Genomic DNA, 20,620 nt, shown 5'->3' with positions numbered 1-20,620 from the left:
ATCACTATCTGTATCAAATATATCTTGTAAGATCTATATATATAAGGTTTAATTCGATAGTAGTTTAACAATAAGGATGTATGTCTATTCGTTTAAAGCACAATCGACTTGAAAGCACTTAAGATATTTAAATTCGTTTTGTTATATTTAGTAATATAATAATGAGAATATTACGTATTGTAAGATTTTTTCCCATTAATTTCATTCCATCTCATTACAAATTATATGATTCGCGTTTTATTTATTCTTTTCAAACTTTTAGACCCAATAAAAGCAAGATAAGGGTTCATTACATAGCATTTTCAATCGTAATTTTAAATGTTCAATTGACAATGAAAACTCTTAAAGATATAAATCCCTCGCCACCGCGCATGTTCTATCAAAATTAGAATTTTATTGAAGAGGAAAAATAAATAGTAACAAACGACGAACCATTTATTTAAAGTAAACTTGTGCCGAAAGACAAATTTCATTATGGCTCATCAAATAAATTCTTCCAAGGATTACTTCAGTTAAAAATCAAACTGTGTGAATGTTGTTTTTAACGAATATCACTTTGACATGACAGATGTCTGTAAATATTTGTTAACTTCAATCCATGATTGCAATCTCCTTATATACTCAGATTTTATTTCGTTTTGTCATCCTTTTTATAAATATCTATACTAAGTGCAAGAGGCATAACTTCAATTTTTAAAACCATAAATCCTCCAGAATTGCTCCGCCTATATAATTTGCATGTTGTTGTCTGGATTTTAAATAAATGTTGATGTTTTTGATCAAGTGTTACCAAAATTGAAATGTAGGAAATTTGGGAGGACGGGAAAATCCCAAATTGATGTTTACCTAAAATGGAGTGCAAAACTGTGCCAAAGCGACCGGAAACTCGCATTGACTTGGTTACTGAAGTAAAAAGTAAATCTGGGACGTTGTGCAGCCGTTTTGGTTTGAAGTGTTGCTTTGGGATTACGCTGGTTATCGTCCTGGTATATTGCTTTTACTTGCATTTAAGCTTTGCAGCTCTCCAGAAACAAATTAAACATTTGCAAACCCAGTCAGAAGATTCTGAGCAGCCTCTGCCGTTTGTCAAGCGACATTTGGTGAGTTATGTTAATTGTGCGCACTAGAGTTTGATTTTTAGGATTAAACAAAATTGTCAGGTTAAGAACAGTCAATAAATTGTTAAAACCTATTTGAAATTTTACACATTTTCTTTAAAAATCAAACAATATTGCGCTTTGGATAATTTAATGGAACATTGGAAATAAGAAAAGATTACCTTTACAAATTTACCTTCACTTTCAACTGAACTTTTTATTTGGTTCTCCCTTGTACGTTTTTCTGGATAAATACTTCAAATGTTCCAAAAGCAAATAAATGTTGTATTATTGCCTTTTTTGACACTTTTTAATTGATCATATGTTTAAACGAAACATGTCATAATAATGGATAACACACGGAGCTGGTTAACTGTCATAATATTGCTAGAACCTAATGGATAACACACTGAGCTGGTTAACTGTATATTCCATTCCTGATTGAATTGGGAATTGTATGATACAAATGTATGGAATGTTGACTTAAACTAAGAGTTACATATTGTGTTTGCTTTTGATTTACAGCCAGATTTAAAAAGACATATATCATTTGTGCAAATTACCATTCAAGTTAACCAGAGGATTCGGCTTGGTTTTGAAATTGTTCATCGACGCATTGTTACACAAATAAGAAACATTAAGCATACACGGAAATGCTGGACGCACGTCTGATGCTGTTCGAATATTAAAAGAAAAGGAACTGTGAATTCCGCAATTAAAACGTTTAAATTCATTTTTGAGCTTGTGATTAAACTCATAGAGAAATGGTCTACGCGAAAAAAAAAATCCCCGTATTATTGAGCCAGTCCTGATAACCGCCACTTCATTTATATGCTTATAATATCAGTGAAAATTCTTAATGTTTTTTTCTTTTAAAATTGTGGATTGAAGATCTTTGAAATTTTCTATTCCTTTTCCTTTCTTTGACTCAGATTATTGGACTAAGACATATTTTGCATGCGCTTATATACCTATTGGTGAAGATTTAACATGCCATCCAAACGTCTTTTGGTTTTCCTTGCCACTAGTTTGCTTTCTCATCATGCTCATCTATAATCTCTCATTGAAACTTCCGGTTATATCCGAGCTACTACTGGACTAGTGTTAACTTTACGGGGAACAATACATTCAAAGGGAAGCAAATGTTATAACTATCCTCTTCAGGAATGCATGAGTAGTTACCCATCTATTCTGTGGTATGACTGTCAGCGGTCATAATACTCAACCATATGACAAGATATCAAATACAAGGATGTTGTACAATTGCCAATATGATAATCGAATGTTTAAAAAGTTTTCAAACGAGAAGATGAATTAATATTTTAGCATAACTCATTATTTTGTAAAACAGAATCTATTTTTAAGGCGATCTTTGGGGACGAATAGCGAAAGCGAACAAAGCGGTTTCCTCCTCTAAATTAAAGAAAATAAATAGTTTGATCATATCTCATTTAATTTTTGTATTATTTATTCAGGCGCACTAAATTTATAAAGTAATAAATTCATTTTTGTTATAACTGGGCGGATAATGAGTAACAGCAGAACAAATATAAAATAGCCTAATTATGTTGATAATGTTCAATTTTCTTAGTTAATTTAGGTACTTATACGTCTATGTAAAACCTATTCTGATTGAAGTCAGTCAGTCATCACTATAAGAACCAGTCATTTATATGCAATATCTATGTACAGTGAAATGGTAATATAAAATTATACTATACATACAGTACGAAAAGATATAAAATTATACTATATAAACAGTACGAAAAAGCGAAAATTCACCGTGCTTTTCTCCCGTTAGTGAGTAAAATCTATTTCATGTTTTCTCGACAATGTACATATATTGTTTTATCATGCTATTTATTCTTTCCATTTCAACGTTTATGTTTTTTTTAATTCCAAAACGTAGTCTGGTTGGGTTTTTTTTATATAGAAATCGAAATGGCTTGTACATGGACCTCTAAGAGGTTCCCAAAAGCTTGAAGTTATCATTAATCTTAATATTACCGTTTGTTCAATACAGAAGCAGAATAGAAGAACACTTTATTAATGCAAATAAAGAAAATATGCTAAAATAGTTGCTTGATTGCAGGAAAACCCCCAGTAACTCATCAAAGGCAACATATACGAGTTGATGAGACAGAAATCATTAAAAATTTTACTTCCTTAAAACATATTTGTTTTTCATATTTTCGTGTCATCAAATCGTCTAAAAGTAGAAATAAAATTCAAAACAGTTTACTGGACTAATATTCAATCAACTGTTAAACCACAATATTCATGATATATGTTTTTTTCCTTAATTACAAACAGAGGTTGTAAGTTGTTATTAACTATTTTTATGTAAGTTCTTAAAAAGCAGTTTACAAATACATATAGGAAGATGTTGTATGAGAAATCTACATTTTTGTTTAATACAATTGTGTCGGATATACATACATCTACAAACTTAGATGTGAACCGGAAATAGAATTTAATGAGGTCCTTATGTTCTTTTGGTCGTTTAAGAACGAATTTGAGAGGAGCTGCTTATTCTTCCGAAGCAGCAAAGTCTGCACATATATTCTTTTTGTGGGGGTTCTTGTTTGTTTAACTCTCAGTTTCCTGTTTTGTATTAGTTGTTTTAGTGGGATTTTTGTTGATCTATCGTTTAGTTTCCCGTGTTTTGTGTTAATTTCTTTTTTTATGGAGTTCTTGTAGATTCATCGGTTAGTTTTCTGTGTTTTGTATTAATAAATTTGATTTTTTTTTCAGGTGATTTCTGTTGTCACCTGCGTATTCCCTCAACCTTTACAACACGATACATTTTGTACATATTATTTCAGTTTATTTTCGATATATGTTTTTGAATAAAAATGTCTCTCTGATATCTGTAGTCCCTCTTTTGTACGTATTGTCTCTGTCACTATAGTACGTGTTGTTTCGTGCAGAGTTTTGAAATTTAAATGAAAACTTTAAAACAATAGAGCAAATTTCCGAGAAACGTTTTCTTTAAAAATAATTTCTCAATCAAGTGCACGACTGCAGGCTTTATGCTTTAGATTACGTTGCATTTTATATTGCAAATTTGACACTAACATTTCTTTTGTCGAGAAATACAAAAGCCCTGTATTGTACCTTGGCTATATTGCACTTGATTGGACGTTACTGGTCGATGATTCCTGGAATGATTGTATAATAAAAAGCCCGGTATTGTAAATTAGCTATACGGCACTTGATTGGACGTTACTGGTCGATGATGCCTGGAATGATTGTATAATAAAAAGCCCGGTATTGTAAATTAGCTATATATATGGCACTTGATTGGACGTTACTGGTCGATGATTCCTGGAATGATTGTATGATAAAAAACCATTGGTTCTTCAAAAAACTTGTATTGCTATTTAGCTATGTTGAATTGTTTACCAGATCTTGATTGTACTGACTTGACTTACAAAATGCTTTTATTGTAGCCCTTTGACCATAACATGGATATATATGTCCCGACTCACCACCCACAAACATGTCTAACCGCGCCACATCCTGTATGTGCCTGTCCCAAGTCAAGATTCGATAATTCAGTGGCTCTCGTGTGTTTGTTGATTTTCATTTTTGTTTTTTGTTCGTTGTTTTGTTCAAAATAAGGCTGTTAGTTTTTCTCGTTTTAATTGTTTTGCATTTGTCATGTCGGTGCCTTTAATAGTTGGATATGCAGTATACTTTTCACTCATCGTTTAAGGCCGTACAGTGACCTACAATTGTTAACTTCGATATCATTTGGTCTATGGGGGAGAGTTGTCTCATTGACAATCATACCACATCTTCACCCTTTGGTCTATGGTGGAGAGTTGTCTCATTGACAATCATACCACATCTTCACCCTTTGGTATATGGTGGAGAATTGTCTCATTGACCATCATACCACATCTTCACCCTTTGGTCTATGGGGGAGAGTTGTTACGTTGACAATCATACCACATCTTCACCCTTTGGTCTATGGGGGAGAGTTATCTCATTGACAATCATACCACATCTTCACCCTTTGGTCTATGGGGGAGAGTTGTCTCATTGACAATCATACCACATCTTCACCCTTTGGTCTATGGGGATAGTTGTCTCATTGACAATCATACCACATCTTATTGTTTTATGTCACCTGGGCGGATACATGTATGTCCTTAGATATACATTGGTAAGGCTAGTTACCAACTAACTAGACAACAATTTTCCTCGCTTGTTCTATTTGAATAAAACGTATTCAAACAAATGAATACCGAAACAACATCATAATGACGTTTTTGACGTAGGAACACTCATTTCATTTACATACATTCATAGCACAAAGATAATTCTAATCTTAGTCATTTGTAAATACGATTTTTATTGTTCTAGTCAACGTTATTTTGAGAGACTAGATTCTACTGTCTTCTGGTCTACCACTTAATTTTACGTCGAATCTGTTTAATATTTTCTCGCCCTCCATTTCAGCCAAACAATTCTTCATCCGGTATCACATATAATATTGAAATATTTTAGGAAGATCAAGACGTGCGACAATCCAGAGGTAATCAACAGCATCGACGACATACTAGAAGAAGGAATAGAAGTAGGTTTAATCAAATTCTAATGAGGAGATAACTGTATTGTATTTTAAGCTCCGACGGAATCAATTGGGGATTTGATGGTCGCAAATTAAGTTTAAGCGGAGACAGTAAACGGGTATCTGCGACCATCAAATCCCCAATTGATGCCATCGGAGCTTAAAATACAATATTGTTATCTCCATTCTAATGAAACTGACAGAAAACAACGTTAAAACATGTAATTAAAATCTGTCATATGCCGTCTGCGCTTACGCGTACGTCCCATGGCATCAATTGTCAATTGATGCCATGTAAAAAAAGTGACGTTATCCAATCAAAATGAACGTTACAAACGTTGTTGCATTAGAATTGATCATTATTTTAGGAGCTTCCTTATGTTTGTTACACATCGTTTATAAATTAGAATCAATAACTTTAATACTAAGTGATGTAAAGGAACTAATTAGTTTTGTGAATACATCATTGTGACAACTACACAATGACACAAAACAAGACACAAAACATGACACATAGAGATCAACAAGACACTAAACATCACACATAGGTTTCGGGGGTCAAGTACAATATGGCAACTTCTAAATTAGTCCAACGTCAGGAAAAGGAATACGTAAAATTGAAAAGACATGTCGCGATGAGGAACATGAATAGAAGAGTTCACACTTTGATCTGTTATATTCTGTTTATTTTCTACTAATTTTTGAGATCTTTTGTTTATGTAAATCACACCAATTCCTTTTTTTAATGCTTAGAGTAAATGTTAATGTTGTTTGTTTTTATTTTATTTAAGGACATGATCTACATGATTTAGAGGAGAAAATAAAAGGTAAATTTCAGTCAAGTATTTTAGACGTGGTCATTTTTAAATTCAATACACACAACCTGTGAGAAAGAAGATTAACTCCGTATGCCACATGAAACAGTTATGATATATATTACAAAGAACGTTGTCATTTGGTTTGGTGATTTTATTTGCATTACAAATCTAATGTCCTTTGGTATTTTTAATGAACCTTTTTGTGTAAACATTTCCTTAGACAACAATTTGGCTTGTAAGACAGCTCTGCACCGTCTAAGTATTGATTGATTCGATCCTGTGGTATCTTTTGCTAAGATCCCTAGGCAAAGGTCCATGCTCTCGTCCCATAATCGTTCAAAATGATTTAGACCCAATCCACATTATCGCGTTTTGTCATCTGATTCTTTTTTACAATAGCTAAATCAAAATACTACAACGCAGCTACATGTAGTTGTTTTCCGAATTCTCTTTATTGCATGGAGTAAACTAATCATAGATACCAGGCGCGCGTTTCCTAAACTAAAGACTCATTAGTGACGCTCGAATAAAAACTAAGTTCAAATAACCAAATAACGTACAAAGTTGAAGAGCATTGATGACCAAATTTCTAATATTTCTTCTTCAGCCACACATCTGTATACGTAGTTGAAACTTTCATTTTGATGACCATCTGTATTTTAAAGCATACATTACTAAACTAAACTCTGGCATTATTGGTGCAAATCATGTTACTGTTTTCGATTATGCTATGGAGATAAATTACCAATATGAATTATTATAGATCTTGTGCGAATGACAGGTCGATTGGAACTGATGGACCCTTCCTCAAGGCGAAAATTCGTGATCCCGCGAACTTTAAAGATAAAGGTTCGTGTCACCGTGTCTGATAATGCACCCTTGATGGTTCGACTGAAAATATATCTGTAATATAAAAAATAAGAATAAAGGCAACAGTAGGATACCGCTGTTCGAAACTCATAAATCGATTGAGGAAAAAAATTAAATCCTGGTTACAAACTTAAACTAAGGGAAACACGTCAAATATAAGAGGAGAACAACGACACAACAGAAACATAACATTGAAATGTAACACACACAGAAACGAACTATAATATAACAATGGCCATTTCCCTGACTTGGTACAGGACATTTTAAGAAAAAAAAATGGTGGGTTGAACCTGGGTTTGGGGCATGCCAAACCTCCCGCTTTTATAGCAATGATAAATATAACATTAAAATGACAACATTACATGACAGAACTACAATACAAATAAGTGGGAGAACATATAGGAAAGAGAAACACACAAATAATAGCTAACAAAAGATACTAGGTTTAAAATTTAATACATCAGACATGAGTTTCGTCCACACAAGACTAACCAGTGACGCTCAGATAAAAAAAAGTTCGAAAGCCAAAACAAGTACAAAGTTGAAGAGCACTAAGGAACAAAGTTCCAAAAAGTTGTGCCCCTAGGTTTTTTCTGCCTGGGATAAGATCATCCTAATATTATTTAGATTAATTTATGCTTTTGCAAACAGTAGATTTTAAAAAATGACTATATGATAGATATACATGATAATACAATTAACGGTACCAATTTTCTTGCACCAGATGCGCATTTCGACAATACATGTCTCTTCAGTGATGCTCGTGGCCAAAATATTTGAAATCCAAAGCTTATATAAAAAATGAAGAGCTATAATCCAAAAGGTCCAAAAAGTATAGCCAAATCCGTGAAAGGAATCAGAGCTTTGCATGAGGGAGATACATTCCTTAATTTATAATAATTTCTATCATTTTGTAACAGTAAATTTTAATAACACAAAAACTCCGTATTTTCATGCCAGTAACGAAGTACTGGCTACTGGGGTGGTGATACCCTCGGGGACTAATAGTCCACCAGTAGAGGCATCGACCCAGTGGTAGTAATACGATTAACGGTGCCAATTTTCTTGCACCAGATGCGCATTTTGACAATACATGTCTCTTCAGTGATGCTCGTGGCCAAAATATTTGAAATCCAAAGCTTATATAAAAGATTAAGAGCTATAATCCAAAAGGTCCAAAAAGTATAGTCAAATCCGTGAAAGGAATCAGAGCTTTGCATGAGGGAGATACATTCCTTAATTTATAATAATTTCTATCATTTTGTAACAGTAAATTTTAATAACACAAAAACTCCGTATTTTCATGCCAGTAACGAAGTACTGGCTACTGGGGTGGTGATACCCTCGGGGAATAATAGTCCACCAGCAGAGACATCGACTCAGTGGTAGTAATACAATTAACGGTACCAATTTTCTTGCACCAGATGCGCATTTCGACAATACATGTCTCTTCAGTGATGCTCGTGGCCAAAATATTTGAAATCCAAAGCTTATATAAAAGATGAAGAGCTATAATCCAAAAGATCCAAAAAGTATAGCCAAATCCGTGAAAGGAATCAGAGCTTTGCATGAGGGAGATACATTCCTTAATTTATAATAATTTCTATCATTTTGTAACAGTAAATTTTAATAACACAAAAATACTGTATTTTCATGCCAGTACCGAAGATCTGGCTACTAGGGTGGTGATACCCTCGGGGACTAATAGTCCACCAGCAGAGGCATCGACCCAGTGGTAGTAATACAATTAACGGTACCAATTTTCTTGCACCAGATGCGCATTTTGACAATACATATCTCTTCACTGATGCTCGTGGCCAAAATATTTGAAATCCAAAGCTTATATAAAAGATGAAGAGCTATAATCCAAAAGGTCCAAAAAGTATAGCCAAATCCGTGAAAGGAATCAGAGCTTTGCATGAGGGAGATACATTCCTTAATTTATAATAATTTCTATCATTTTGTAACAGTAAATTTTAATAACACAAAAACTCCGTATTTTCATGCCAGTACCGAAGTACTGGCTACTGGGGTGGTGATACCCTCTGGGACTAATAGTCCACCAGCAGAGGCATCGACCCAGTGGTAGTAATACAATTAACGGTACCAATTTTCTTGCACCAGATGCGCATTTTGACAATACATGTCTCTTCAGTGATGCTCATGGCCAAAATATTTGAAATCCAAAGCTTATATTAAAGATGAAGAGCTATAATCCAAAAGGTCCAAAAAGTATAGCCAAATCCGTGAAGGGAATCAGAGCTTTGCATAAGGGAGATACATTCCTTAATTTATAATAATTTCTATCATTTTGTAACAGTAAATTTTAATATCACAAAAACTCCGTATTTTCATGCCAGTACCGAAGTACTGGCTACTGGGGTGGTGATACCCTCGGGGACTAATAGTCCATCCGCAGAGGCATCGACCCAGTGGTAGTAATACAATTAACGGTACCAATTTTCTTGCACCAGATGCGCATTTCGACAATACATATCTCTTCACTGATGCTCGTGGCCAAACTATTTGAAATCCAAAGCTTATATAAAAGATGAAGAGCTATAATCCAAAAGGTCCAAAAAGTATAGCCAAATCCGTGAAAGGAATCAGAGCTTTGCATGTGGGAGATACATTCCTTAATTTATAATAATTTCTATCATTTTGTAACAGTAAATTTTAATAACACAAAAACTCCGTATTTTCATGCCAGTACCGAAGTACTGGCTACTGGGGTGGTGATACCCTCTGGGACTAATAGTCCACCAGCAAAGGCATCGACCCAGTGGTAGTTATACAATTAACGGTACCAATTTTCTTGCACCAGATGCGCATTTTGACAATACATGTCTCTTCAGTGATACTCATGGCCAAAATATTTGAAATCCAAAGCTTATATAAAAGATGAAGAGCTATAATCCAAAAGGTCCAAAAAGTATAGCCAAATCCGTGAAGGGAATCAGAGCTTTGCATAAGGGAGATACATTCCTTAATTTATAATAATTTCTATCATTTTGTAACAGTAAATTTTAATATCACAAAAACTCCGTATTTTCATGCCAGTACCGAAGTACTGGCTACTGGGCTGGTGATACCCTCGGGGACTAATAGTCCACCAGCAGAGGCATCGACCCAGTGGTAGTAATTAATAAAACCGACTACAGAATAAAAACGGATTCGTTACATAAAACAACTTAATCCAGCACATAGAAATACACAGCCGAGTTAGTCGAAGCCTCAACGCACAAAATGACGTCACATTTGAAATTGAAGAATGTGTGGTAATTCTATGACGGCCAATGATAAATTAAGGCGACAGCTGTGTTTTGTTGTTCAAATCTCTCAAATAAAATAAGAAGAGACAAATCAGGGTAACGGTTGATACTGAGTAAATCACGCGAGAGAGGAGCGAGAACGGGTGCGTCGACAGGATAACAAATCAGGGTAACGGTTGATACTGAGTAAATCACGCGAGAGGGGAGCGAGAACGGGTGCGTCGACAGGATAACAAATCAGGGTAACGGTTGATACTGAGTAAATCACGCGAGAGAGGAGCGAGAACGGGTGCGGCGACAGGATAACAAATCAGGGTAACGGTTGATACTGAGTAAATCACGTGAGAGAGGAGCGAGAACGGGTGCGTCGACAGGATAATCATTTCCTGCTGTGCATGCAGCACGAGAATTTACACTCAGTAAACATGTCTCAAAAGGGAAAAGTACATATCAAACGACTATATTGGTATTTAAAGATCTAAGACCCCAAACACATGTCCAATTGAGTTTGAATCACCGGAGATATCTTATTGCTACAAAAATGGGAAGTTGATTATTGGAAAGTTGAAAATCAGTACGTTTTTCATAGATTTTAGTTTGTAGTCATCACCAATATCGAAGAAAATATCAAGATATGAAGCAAACACTTCTTTCAGTAGTACCCTTAGTCTCACGTTCACTTGGATACATGAGATGTAGTTACTCATGGAAATGTGGGTCACTGAATGATAGAACATCATTGATAAATGTGGAAAAAAAAACCTTATAAAAGACTCAGTGTTAATTATGCTTCATATAAGTACAAAAACAAGATGGCGACTATCATATAAAAGGGGGAGGAAGTGAACAATTATATTCAGGTTTATTAAAGACTGTAATTATTTCTGTTAATAAAATCCTACTGCAAACCAGTCTTACATTGTACATGGCAAACTGTCTATTGCGCTTGCAAATATATGTATTTAAATTTTAATTAATTGAAATATTTGTATGACTCATATTATAAGTAACTTCTCTTTCTAGATTTGGCAGAGGTGCCACTTGTACACTTAACAGCCCCACAGCCAGAAAGTCAACTGATTTCAAGACTTAATCAACACACAGGTGATTTTCTTCTGCAAAGTAAACAAACAGGGCCAAAATTAAATTCCAATTAAATTATTTTCGTCAGGTTTATATAATTGACCACTCATTTTAATGCACCTACAACCAGGGTTTCCGCTGGCGGTCGCCATTTTCGCAATTTGCGAAAAAATAATAATTGTGGCGATAAAAATTCGTCATTTGCGAAAGAATTTGGCGAAAGAAATATATAAACCGATTTATTTTCCTCCATCTTGTTTATTTACTTTTTTCGAGTTTCTCGGACTTTACCCGATCAGACAATACTCGGAATTCACCTTGACCTCATTAAGATTTAGACAGAAAATCAATAATCAGCTGATTGCATTTTATAGCTATCGACAACAAAGGACTTATTAATAAAGGTGTTGATTGAATTTTTTCACAAAAGGATATGGTCAAATGGCTTCCGCTATAAATGTCACATACAGAATTTATTTACATCTTTGCGACGCACGTGTTTGAAGCAAACTTTTGACATCTCTCCCTTTAAAGATAGTTTTGAAAAGAAAGCTGTTGTTGTGACGAAAATTGTTCAAAAGCAAGTAAAATCTCCGATTTAAAACTTTAATCCTTTTATCCTTTGACTTTAATAAAGTCGTTTGAGTGACACATGCACGTGTTTCAAGCATAGTTGTACGTCTCAACTTTTTCATTTACGATAGTCAAGAAAAGAAAACTGCCGTTATGAAAAAATCTATCCAAAAGGCTGGGAACAACCCCCCGAATGAGAGTAACCCTTCAATGTAATAACTACACATGAAATGAGGGATCAATTTCATGTGATAAAAGCTTTTGTTGTGTTGTAAAAATTACTTCTTAGTACAAAAGGGCACAACAGGAAAAATATATTTATGTTACTTGGCGAAAAAAATAATAAAGTGGCGAAAAACATATTGTTTTGGCGAAAGAGGTGGCGAAAAAAATAATTGACCCAGGGGAAACCCTGCCTACAACACACGTTTTTCACAGCTCTATTTCTGCATCAAAATTGTAATTTGTTTTTGGTTTAACCTTATTAGGTTATTGTTTGGAATTCAAAAATGACAACAATAGCGTAGAGTATTTCGATTTAAAAGTATATAACTGATTATTTTTAAATGACCTTAGAAATGATATATCATAATGTGAACTAATGGCATTATTAGTGATAAGATGCACAATTACTTTACCAATTTAATTACGTATTATAAGTAATGCAATGCTATTTGTTTTTATATTTCTACCTACTTCAATGGGAAACATCTGCCTCGTGTATTAGCAATCGGGAAATAATAAAACATACCTCTGAATCAAGGATGATTAAAATGGCTGTTATCAATGAAAAGACCTCAGCCTACAGAACCGAATTACATTAGAATAGTACATTACCAGAAACGTATTACATTAGAAAAGTACATTACCAGAAACGCATTACATTGGAATAGTATATTACCAGAAACGTATTACATTAGAATAGTACATTGCAAGAAACGTATTACATTAAAATGGTGCATTACCAGAAACGTATTAAATTAATAGTGCATTGCAAGAAACGTATTACATTAGAATAGTACATTACCAGAAACGTATTACACTAGAATAGTGCATTGCAAGAAACGTATTACATTATAATAGTGCATTGCAAGAAACGTATTACATTAGAATAGTACATTACCAGAAACGTATTACATTAGAATAGTACATTGCAAGAAACGTATTACATTAGAATAGTGCATTGCAAGAAACGTATTACATTATAATAGTACATTATCAGAAACGTATTACATTAGAATAGTACATTATCAGAAACGTATTACATTAGAATAGTACATTGCAAGAAACGTATTACATTAGAATAGTTCATTGCAAGAAACGTATTACATTCGAATAGTGCATTGCAAGAAACATATTACATTAGAATAGTGCATTGCAAGAAGTGTATTACATTAGCATAGTACATTACCAGAAACGTATTACATTAGAATAGTAAATTACCATAAACGTATTACATTAGAATAGTACATTACCAGAAACGTATTACATTAGAATAGTGCATTGCAAGAAACGTATTACATTAGAATAGTACATTGCCAGAAACGTATTACATTAGAACAGTGCATTGCAAGAAACGTATTACATAAGAATAGTACATTGCCAGAAACGTATTACATTATAATTGTGAATTGCAAGAAACGTATTACATTAGAATAGTACATACCAGAAACGTATTACATTAGAATAGTACATTACCAGAAACGTATTACATTAGAATAGTACATTGCAAGAAACGTATTACATTAGAATAGTGCATTGCAAGAAACGTATTACATTATAATAGTACATTATCAGAAACGTATTACATTAGAATAGTACATTATCAGAAACGTATTACATTAGAATAGTACATTGCAAGAAACGTATTACATTAGAATAGTGCATTGCAAGAAACGTATTACATTAGAATAGTACATTGCCAGAAACGTATTACATTATAATTGTGAATTGCAAGAAACGTATTACATTAAAATAGTACATACCAGAAACGTATTACATTTGAATAGAACATTACCATAAACGTATTACATTAGAATAGTACATTACCAGAAACGTATTACATTAGAATAGTACTGTGCATTGCCAGAAACGTATTACATTAGAATAGTAATGTGCATGCCAGAAACGTATTACATTAGAATAGTACTGTGCATGCCAGAAACGTATTACATTAGCATAGTACATTACCATAAACGTATTACATTAGAATAGTACATTGCAAGAAACGTATTACATTAGAATAGTACATTACCAGAAACGTATTACATTAGAATAGTACATTACCAGAAACGTATTACATTAGAATAGTGCATTGCAAGAAACGTAAATACATTATAATTGTGCATTGCAAGAAACGTATTTCATTAGAATAATACATTGCCAGAAACGTATTACATTATAATAGTACAATAAAACTGTTTTTATATTTATATTTAGATGTATGTTTTTACAACCAGAAGTGTTTCCTATGGTCAGAACCACCCAGTTATTTTTCATTGAGTTTTCCATACATTAGACAAGAAAGTAAGATAGTTGGAATAAATATAACTAGAGCAGGATACTACGAAATTTACTCTCAGATCAGTGTTGCGGGATTAAAGAATGAAGATAATTTGCCGTAAGACTAAACCTTGCATTTTTCAAGTCGTTATTCATTCACGTATAAAGATCTTTCTATTTTACCACTTTTTGTTTCTTTGTCATAAAATGTCATAGAAAAATAGAACGATTGGAATCTACTTATCACATTTCATTCTTTTAAAGGCAGTTTTACCCTTTAATTGTATCATTAAACATCTTGGCTGTGCTTAACAAAAAGATCAAAATTAATGCATGTCTTATTCATAGTAAATACATTGGTAGAGGCAATTTACTTCTTGAAGTAAAAAAATGTATGTTGACATGTATAAACCAAATATTCCTATTGAAATATTTTTTTTAATTTCTTCAGAGTGTATCCTTCGTTTGGTTATGAAACGATCAGAGTACCTAATGGAGAAAGTCCTATAGTCCTGTCTAGAAGTTATATTACACAGGATGAAAGGTAAAGTCGTATAGCTCTGACTAGAAGTTATATTACACAGGATGAAAGGTAAAGTCCTAAAGCTCTGTCTAGAAGTTGTATTACACAGGATGAAAGGTAAAGTCCTATAGCTCTGACTAGAAGTGATATTACATAGGATGAAGGGTTAAGTCATATAGCTCTGTCTAGAAGTTATATTACACAGAATGAAAGGTAAAGTCTTTTAGCTCTGTCTAGAAGTTGTATTACACAGGATGAAATGTAAAGTCCTACAGCTCTGTCTAGGAGTTGTATTACATAGGATGAAAGGTAAAGTCCTATAGCTCTGTCTAAAAGTTATATAACACAGGATGAAAGGTATAATCCTATGGCTAGCTTACTGGATGTTACATCAAACACAACACAATGCATGATAAAGCTCTATAGATATGTCTAGAAGTTGTATTACACAGGATGAAAGGTAAAGTCCTGTATTTCTGACTAGATGTTACATTAAAAACAGGCTGAAATGTAACATCATATAGCTTTGAGTCAAATGTCATATGACAATGACATTGGAATCTCAATTATAAACTATTATAATAGCTATGCTGTTATAAGATTTTGTATAAAAAAAAAAGTTGAGATTTAATCATTTTTAACTTGGAACAGTGAGTTTCTCAATTATTTCTAGTCATTGCATTTTTACACATGGAAAGAGACATGATTAATGTATCCTGTGATTACTATAACAATAAAAAGTAAAATCACAAAAATACTGAACTCCGAGGAAAATAGAAAAAAGAAAGTCCCCAATCAAATGGCAAAATCAAAAGTTCAAACACATCAAACGAATGGATAACAACTGTCATATTCCTGACTTGGTACAGGCATGTAGAAAATGGTAGATTGAACCTGGTTTTATAGCTAGCTAAACCTCTCACTTGTATGATAGTCGCATCAAATTTCATTATATTGTCAACGATGCGTGAACAAAACAAACAGACACAATAGGTAAAAATGTTAAAAATAGGGGTACAGCAGTCAACATTGTGTTATCATCTTAATCTCTATAAAACAAACAAATGTAACGAAGAAGAACAAAAAGGCAAACATCAAATTTAACATTCTCATTTTGCTTATATTATACGATTTTATTTATCTATGTAAAATCCACCCATAAAGGATGTAAGGTTTGAAGTACTGGTGTAAAACTACATATGTTTCTTGTAGAGGTCAACATTATAGTAACAGTGATGGATCGAACAGCCGACCAGTAGACACGTTGAATCAAATGGGACAGTTCCGTTTGAACTGTAAGGATGTCATTTTGGTACGTCTTGCTGAACAATTACAAGCCGAGAATATACATTTTGCCTCAGATCCTCAAAGGACATATTTTGGTGTTAGACTTGTTCGACCCAAAGGAGTCAAAGACTTTAGTTGTTATTAAACTCATAATGTGTCTGTAGAAATTGTTACAGATTTGATGAGGATAATTACTTCTGTTCTTGGGGCAATACATGAGTACATGTTGATAACCAACCAAACATGGTTTTTTTTCAAGATATTATGAGTTTTAAGGAGTAGATAAACAAAAAACACTTTCCTGGTTATTGTTTATTTTAAACAAAACTTATTTTACCAGTTTTGTCACAAATTCCCGTTTCTAAAGGGTTTATTTTTACTACTGAAAAACATTGGCATACGCTAAAAACATAATTATCATAAAGAGTTATTAATGAGTAAGATTCATATCATAACATTGAATGAAGTTGTTCTAAACTGGCAATGTCGTTTAAAATAGAAGTTACAGTCATTAGACAAAATGTTGGCAAAATTCTTATATCATTCAATACAGGTTGCAATTTTGACTTCAGAAAGATGTCATTACAGGTGTTACGGTTCTGATTTTATTGATTTTGAATTTGCTAAATATTTTTACACGTCCTTTATCTTATGTATAAAATTACCTAACTTATTTTTAGTTAAGGCCAATATTGACCCTTTTTGTTATTTTATATATAATGCTAATATGTAATACTTTCTCATGGTGTAATTATTAACAGGGCCGCCATTAAGATATAGTTCACAATTAATTTAAAAAAACAAAACAAAAACAGTTTGTTTGGACATGATGAAAATTAACTATTAAAGTTTGTATGTTTGCCTTAAGATGATGCTATAATATTATGTAAGGGTTTATAAGCAAACACAGGAAATAAAATTTTATAATCGTGAAAGCCAATACTATTTCTATATATTTTTGCAGGTCAATTTTTATAATCTCATCACCATATTTTTTATACTCATTGAGATATTCATATAAGAAATTCTCTTTCTTAACAAAATATCAGTGTCTATCAATTTTCTTATGTATATTTGGTAATGGTATTGTGTGTTTATCGTAGTTAATATTGATAAAACTTGCAATGATATAATATCACATGTAATGTATGTATAAATGTTATCACATCATTTTAAAAAGATTGATTCTACTACTGCATCGAGTTGGATACCATGTTTCCCGATCAGTTTCATATGCTAGGCATAACGACAGCTTAAGGATAAAAACAATCTATGTACATTGTTCGAAAATATAAGATTTGTTTGTACTCGCTACGAAACAGGAACAAAGCTCGACGAGCCTCGCTTTTCGCCCTGTTTCAAAAGCTCATGCAAATAAGTTTTATATTTTCCGACAATATACCTATATTGTATATATATCGACTAAACTATACAATTCAACTTATCAGTAAGAGTTATATTTTTGATTTCGTTAATTAATGATTCGTGATTAATAAAACCCTTTCAACAAAGGGTCAATTTTCAAAAAAATGGATGTTTTTTTTTTTTTTAAGTAAGATTTGAAGTTTCAAAATATATTATACTCATGCCCATTCACACGGAGCAAGCGGTTTCTCAATTTGATTGAATGACATTTGGCTACTTTGTCCATGATAACGTCGTATATATATCCGGTCATATATGATGTTATATTAATGCAAACATCATGCTTTTATGATTCGATCCTCATAGCGTATTTTTTTCATATCAGAAATATTACAGCAGGGTTTGAGAGAAAATAAGTTGCACTGTTTGGATTTGTTTTTGTTGTTTATATCTTATATTGTGTTTGTATATTTCAAACTAAATAAATGGCAAAGTGAACACAAGGGAAAATGGCAAGTCCAGTATTATGGTATCTTGTTTAAAGATTGTGTGTATATATTTATAAATATTATTGTATTATTTTTTTTAATTGTTGATTTTTTACTAATTTGATTGTCTCAATTTATTCTTTATCTTACAACATAATCATGTGTTTAATGAGCCGGTTGATAATTGGAGACACGATGGACAAACCAATACTTTGACAAATTGGAGACTGTCGAAGGACATTGAGTAATCGGTCCATTATCACGTTAACTGTTTTTTTATGACGGGTATTTTTAACTTTTTTATTTATATAAATAAAAGTACAGCAATATGATGAATATGTGTTAATAGTTCAATTCAATTGGATAGATTTAAGATTTTATCGCGGCTTCATTTTAGGCCACTAAAAATAAATACTGTTACATGTATCTAAACATGTATCTAACCATGTATCTAACCATGTATCTAGACATGTATCTATGTACAAAGAAGATTGTGGTCATAAAAAAACATGCGCGACAATAAAAACTGCCAATTCAAATGAAATGAGAATGAAAACAGACCTAAGAAGAAAAGACCAAAGTAAGGCGAAAAATACCGACGGGATATTCAAACTCACAAGTCGATAAAAAACTGACAACACCATGGCTATGAAAGAAAAGGACAAACAAACAACAATACACAAAATACCACATATAAAAATAGACTAAACAAAACATACCCCACCAAAGCCTGGGTATGATCTCAGTTGCTCTAGAACTAAAACCAGATACTGTTGCACAACTGTCAAGTCTAATTCGTTAGGTCACATTTGGTGCAAAGGGGTTGACAATTGGATATATCCGCCGTAATCCGTGAAACAGATATTCAAAATCGATCAATCAATTCGTAGTGGTGTCCGTAAAATTAACGAAGGTATGATTTCTACTGGGAACTCTTGGTTTGATAGCTTCCTTGTGAGTAGCAACCCTCTTTTAGGGAAATCAAGCATTTAGATGATATTTGAACAGCGGTATACTACTGTTGCCTTTATATGTCAGTTCTAGAAAAGGTTTTATTCGAATCAAAGTGACTGTTTAACAAAGTAAGATGTATCCCTGACCGAGACAAGATGCTTGTATCTACGTTGGTCATTTGTTTTATGCAACAAATTAAGACCAACGCTTTCAATTTTTCTGTTAGTTTGGAATATGGAATATTTGTGTCAAGTTTAGAAAAATAAAATATGTTATTACTCTTTTTTCTTCGATTGTATGTACTCTAAAGTCTTTTTTTTTTATTATCCACGTCTGATTCGCGCCACCTCTGGAACACATGAAGGTAGTTTAACATTAATTTTAAAGCCCGGCTTTGACATCTGATATAATTGATGTTGATAATTTAGAAAGAAGTTTTGTGGGGCAAATGGAAAACCCATCAATATAACTTTATTAGTAAGGTCCCTTATGTAGAATACGTCTCTAATACAGTGTAGGAAGATCCAGTTATTCATCTTTGGTTGAAATTCCAAAGGAACATAGAACAGACCTGTGCTTATCCAGGATCTCCTCCTTAGTATGTGTCGTTGGGGTATATGTTGAGTTTCCAAGTGAATTGTTTATAGCTAATTCATTTCTCAAGCAGTTTAAGTAATGTCATGTACAAACAAAAACGATGTTCTTTGAGGCTTATCTTCTTTTTTAAGTTTAACCCATTGTCTGGCATAATCCTCGATATTTAGAAGTTGTTTTTTCCACTTGATGGATATAAGCTCACGATATATTGGGCCTTTGGATAACACATTTCGAAGTGTTATTTGATAATGTTTCGGTCTCTGGTAATAATGAGGCCAACCGGGTGGAACTACAACTTGTGCAATCAGGAGGTTTGAACATAAAGTTGTCAATACTGAGATCCTGCAACACTTATCTGTATTCAAAATTTTTAGTGGCAATTGGTTATGTAATAAGTATTGGAAATGATAGGTATATACTGACCTTTAAATAGTATGTTCGATTGAACAGATGAAAGATGAAAGATACTGCTCAGGTTGATCTCATAGAGACCTTTCTTGGCAAAGGAAATTCATTTTAGAAGGAATCTTTTCTCATTTTCGTTATTCTATAAAAAGAGAAAGTCCACAAATACAGACAAAGTCTAACGCTGTCAATAAACGGAACTAGTGA

At 33.0% G+C, this 20,620-nt stretch overlaps 1 protein-coding gene across 2 annotated transcripts; it reads left to right on the top strand.

The window, feature by feature from the left end:
* Nucleotides 1-381: 381 nt before the first annotated feature.
* LOC139518108 (uncharacterized) lies at nt 382-18,793 on the top strand. 2 transcript variants are annotated; one of them, XM_071309773.1, is made up of 7 exons: nt 382-1,100; nt 5,613-5,682; nt 6,468-6,503; nt 11,660-11,740; nt 14,732-14,912; nt 15,246-15,338; nt 16,530-18,793. In XM_071309773.1, exons 1-7 carry the CDS (start codon nt 852-854, stop codon nt 16,747-16,749), a joined length of 930 nt encoding a protein of 309 aa, XP_071165874.1. In that variant the 5' UTR covers nt 382-851; the 3' UTR covers nt 16,750-18,793. The 2 variants fall into 2 exon arrangements, with proteins under 2 accessions (XP_071165874.1, XP_071165876.1); XM_071309775.1 differs by having other exon boundaries at nt 519-1,100; nt 15,246-15,386; nt 16,530-16,664.
* The last annotated feature ends 1,827 nt before the right edge of the window (nt 18,794-20,620 follow it).

This window comes from Mytilus edulis, chromosome 3, assembly GCF_963676685.1.
Source record: "Mytilus edulis chromosome 3, xbMytEdul2.2, whole genome shotgun sequence".
In the NCBI taxonomy this organism is placed as follows: domain Eukaryota; kingdom Metazoa; phylum Mollusca; class Bivalvia; order Mytilida; family Mytilidae; genus Mytilus; species Mytilus edulis.
This window is presented reverse-complemented; position numbering and strand designations above follow the sequence as displayed.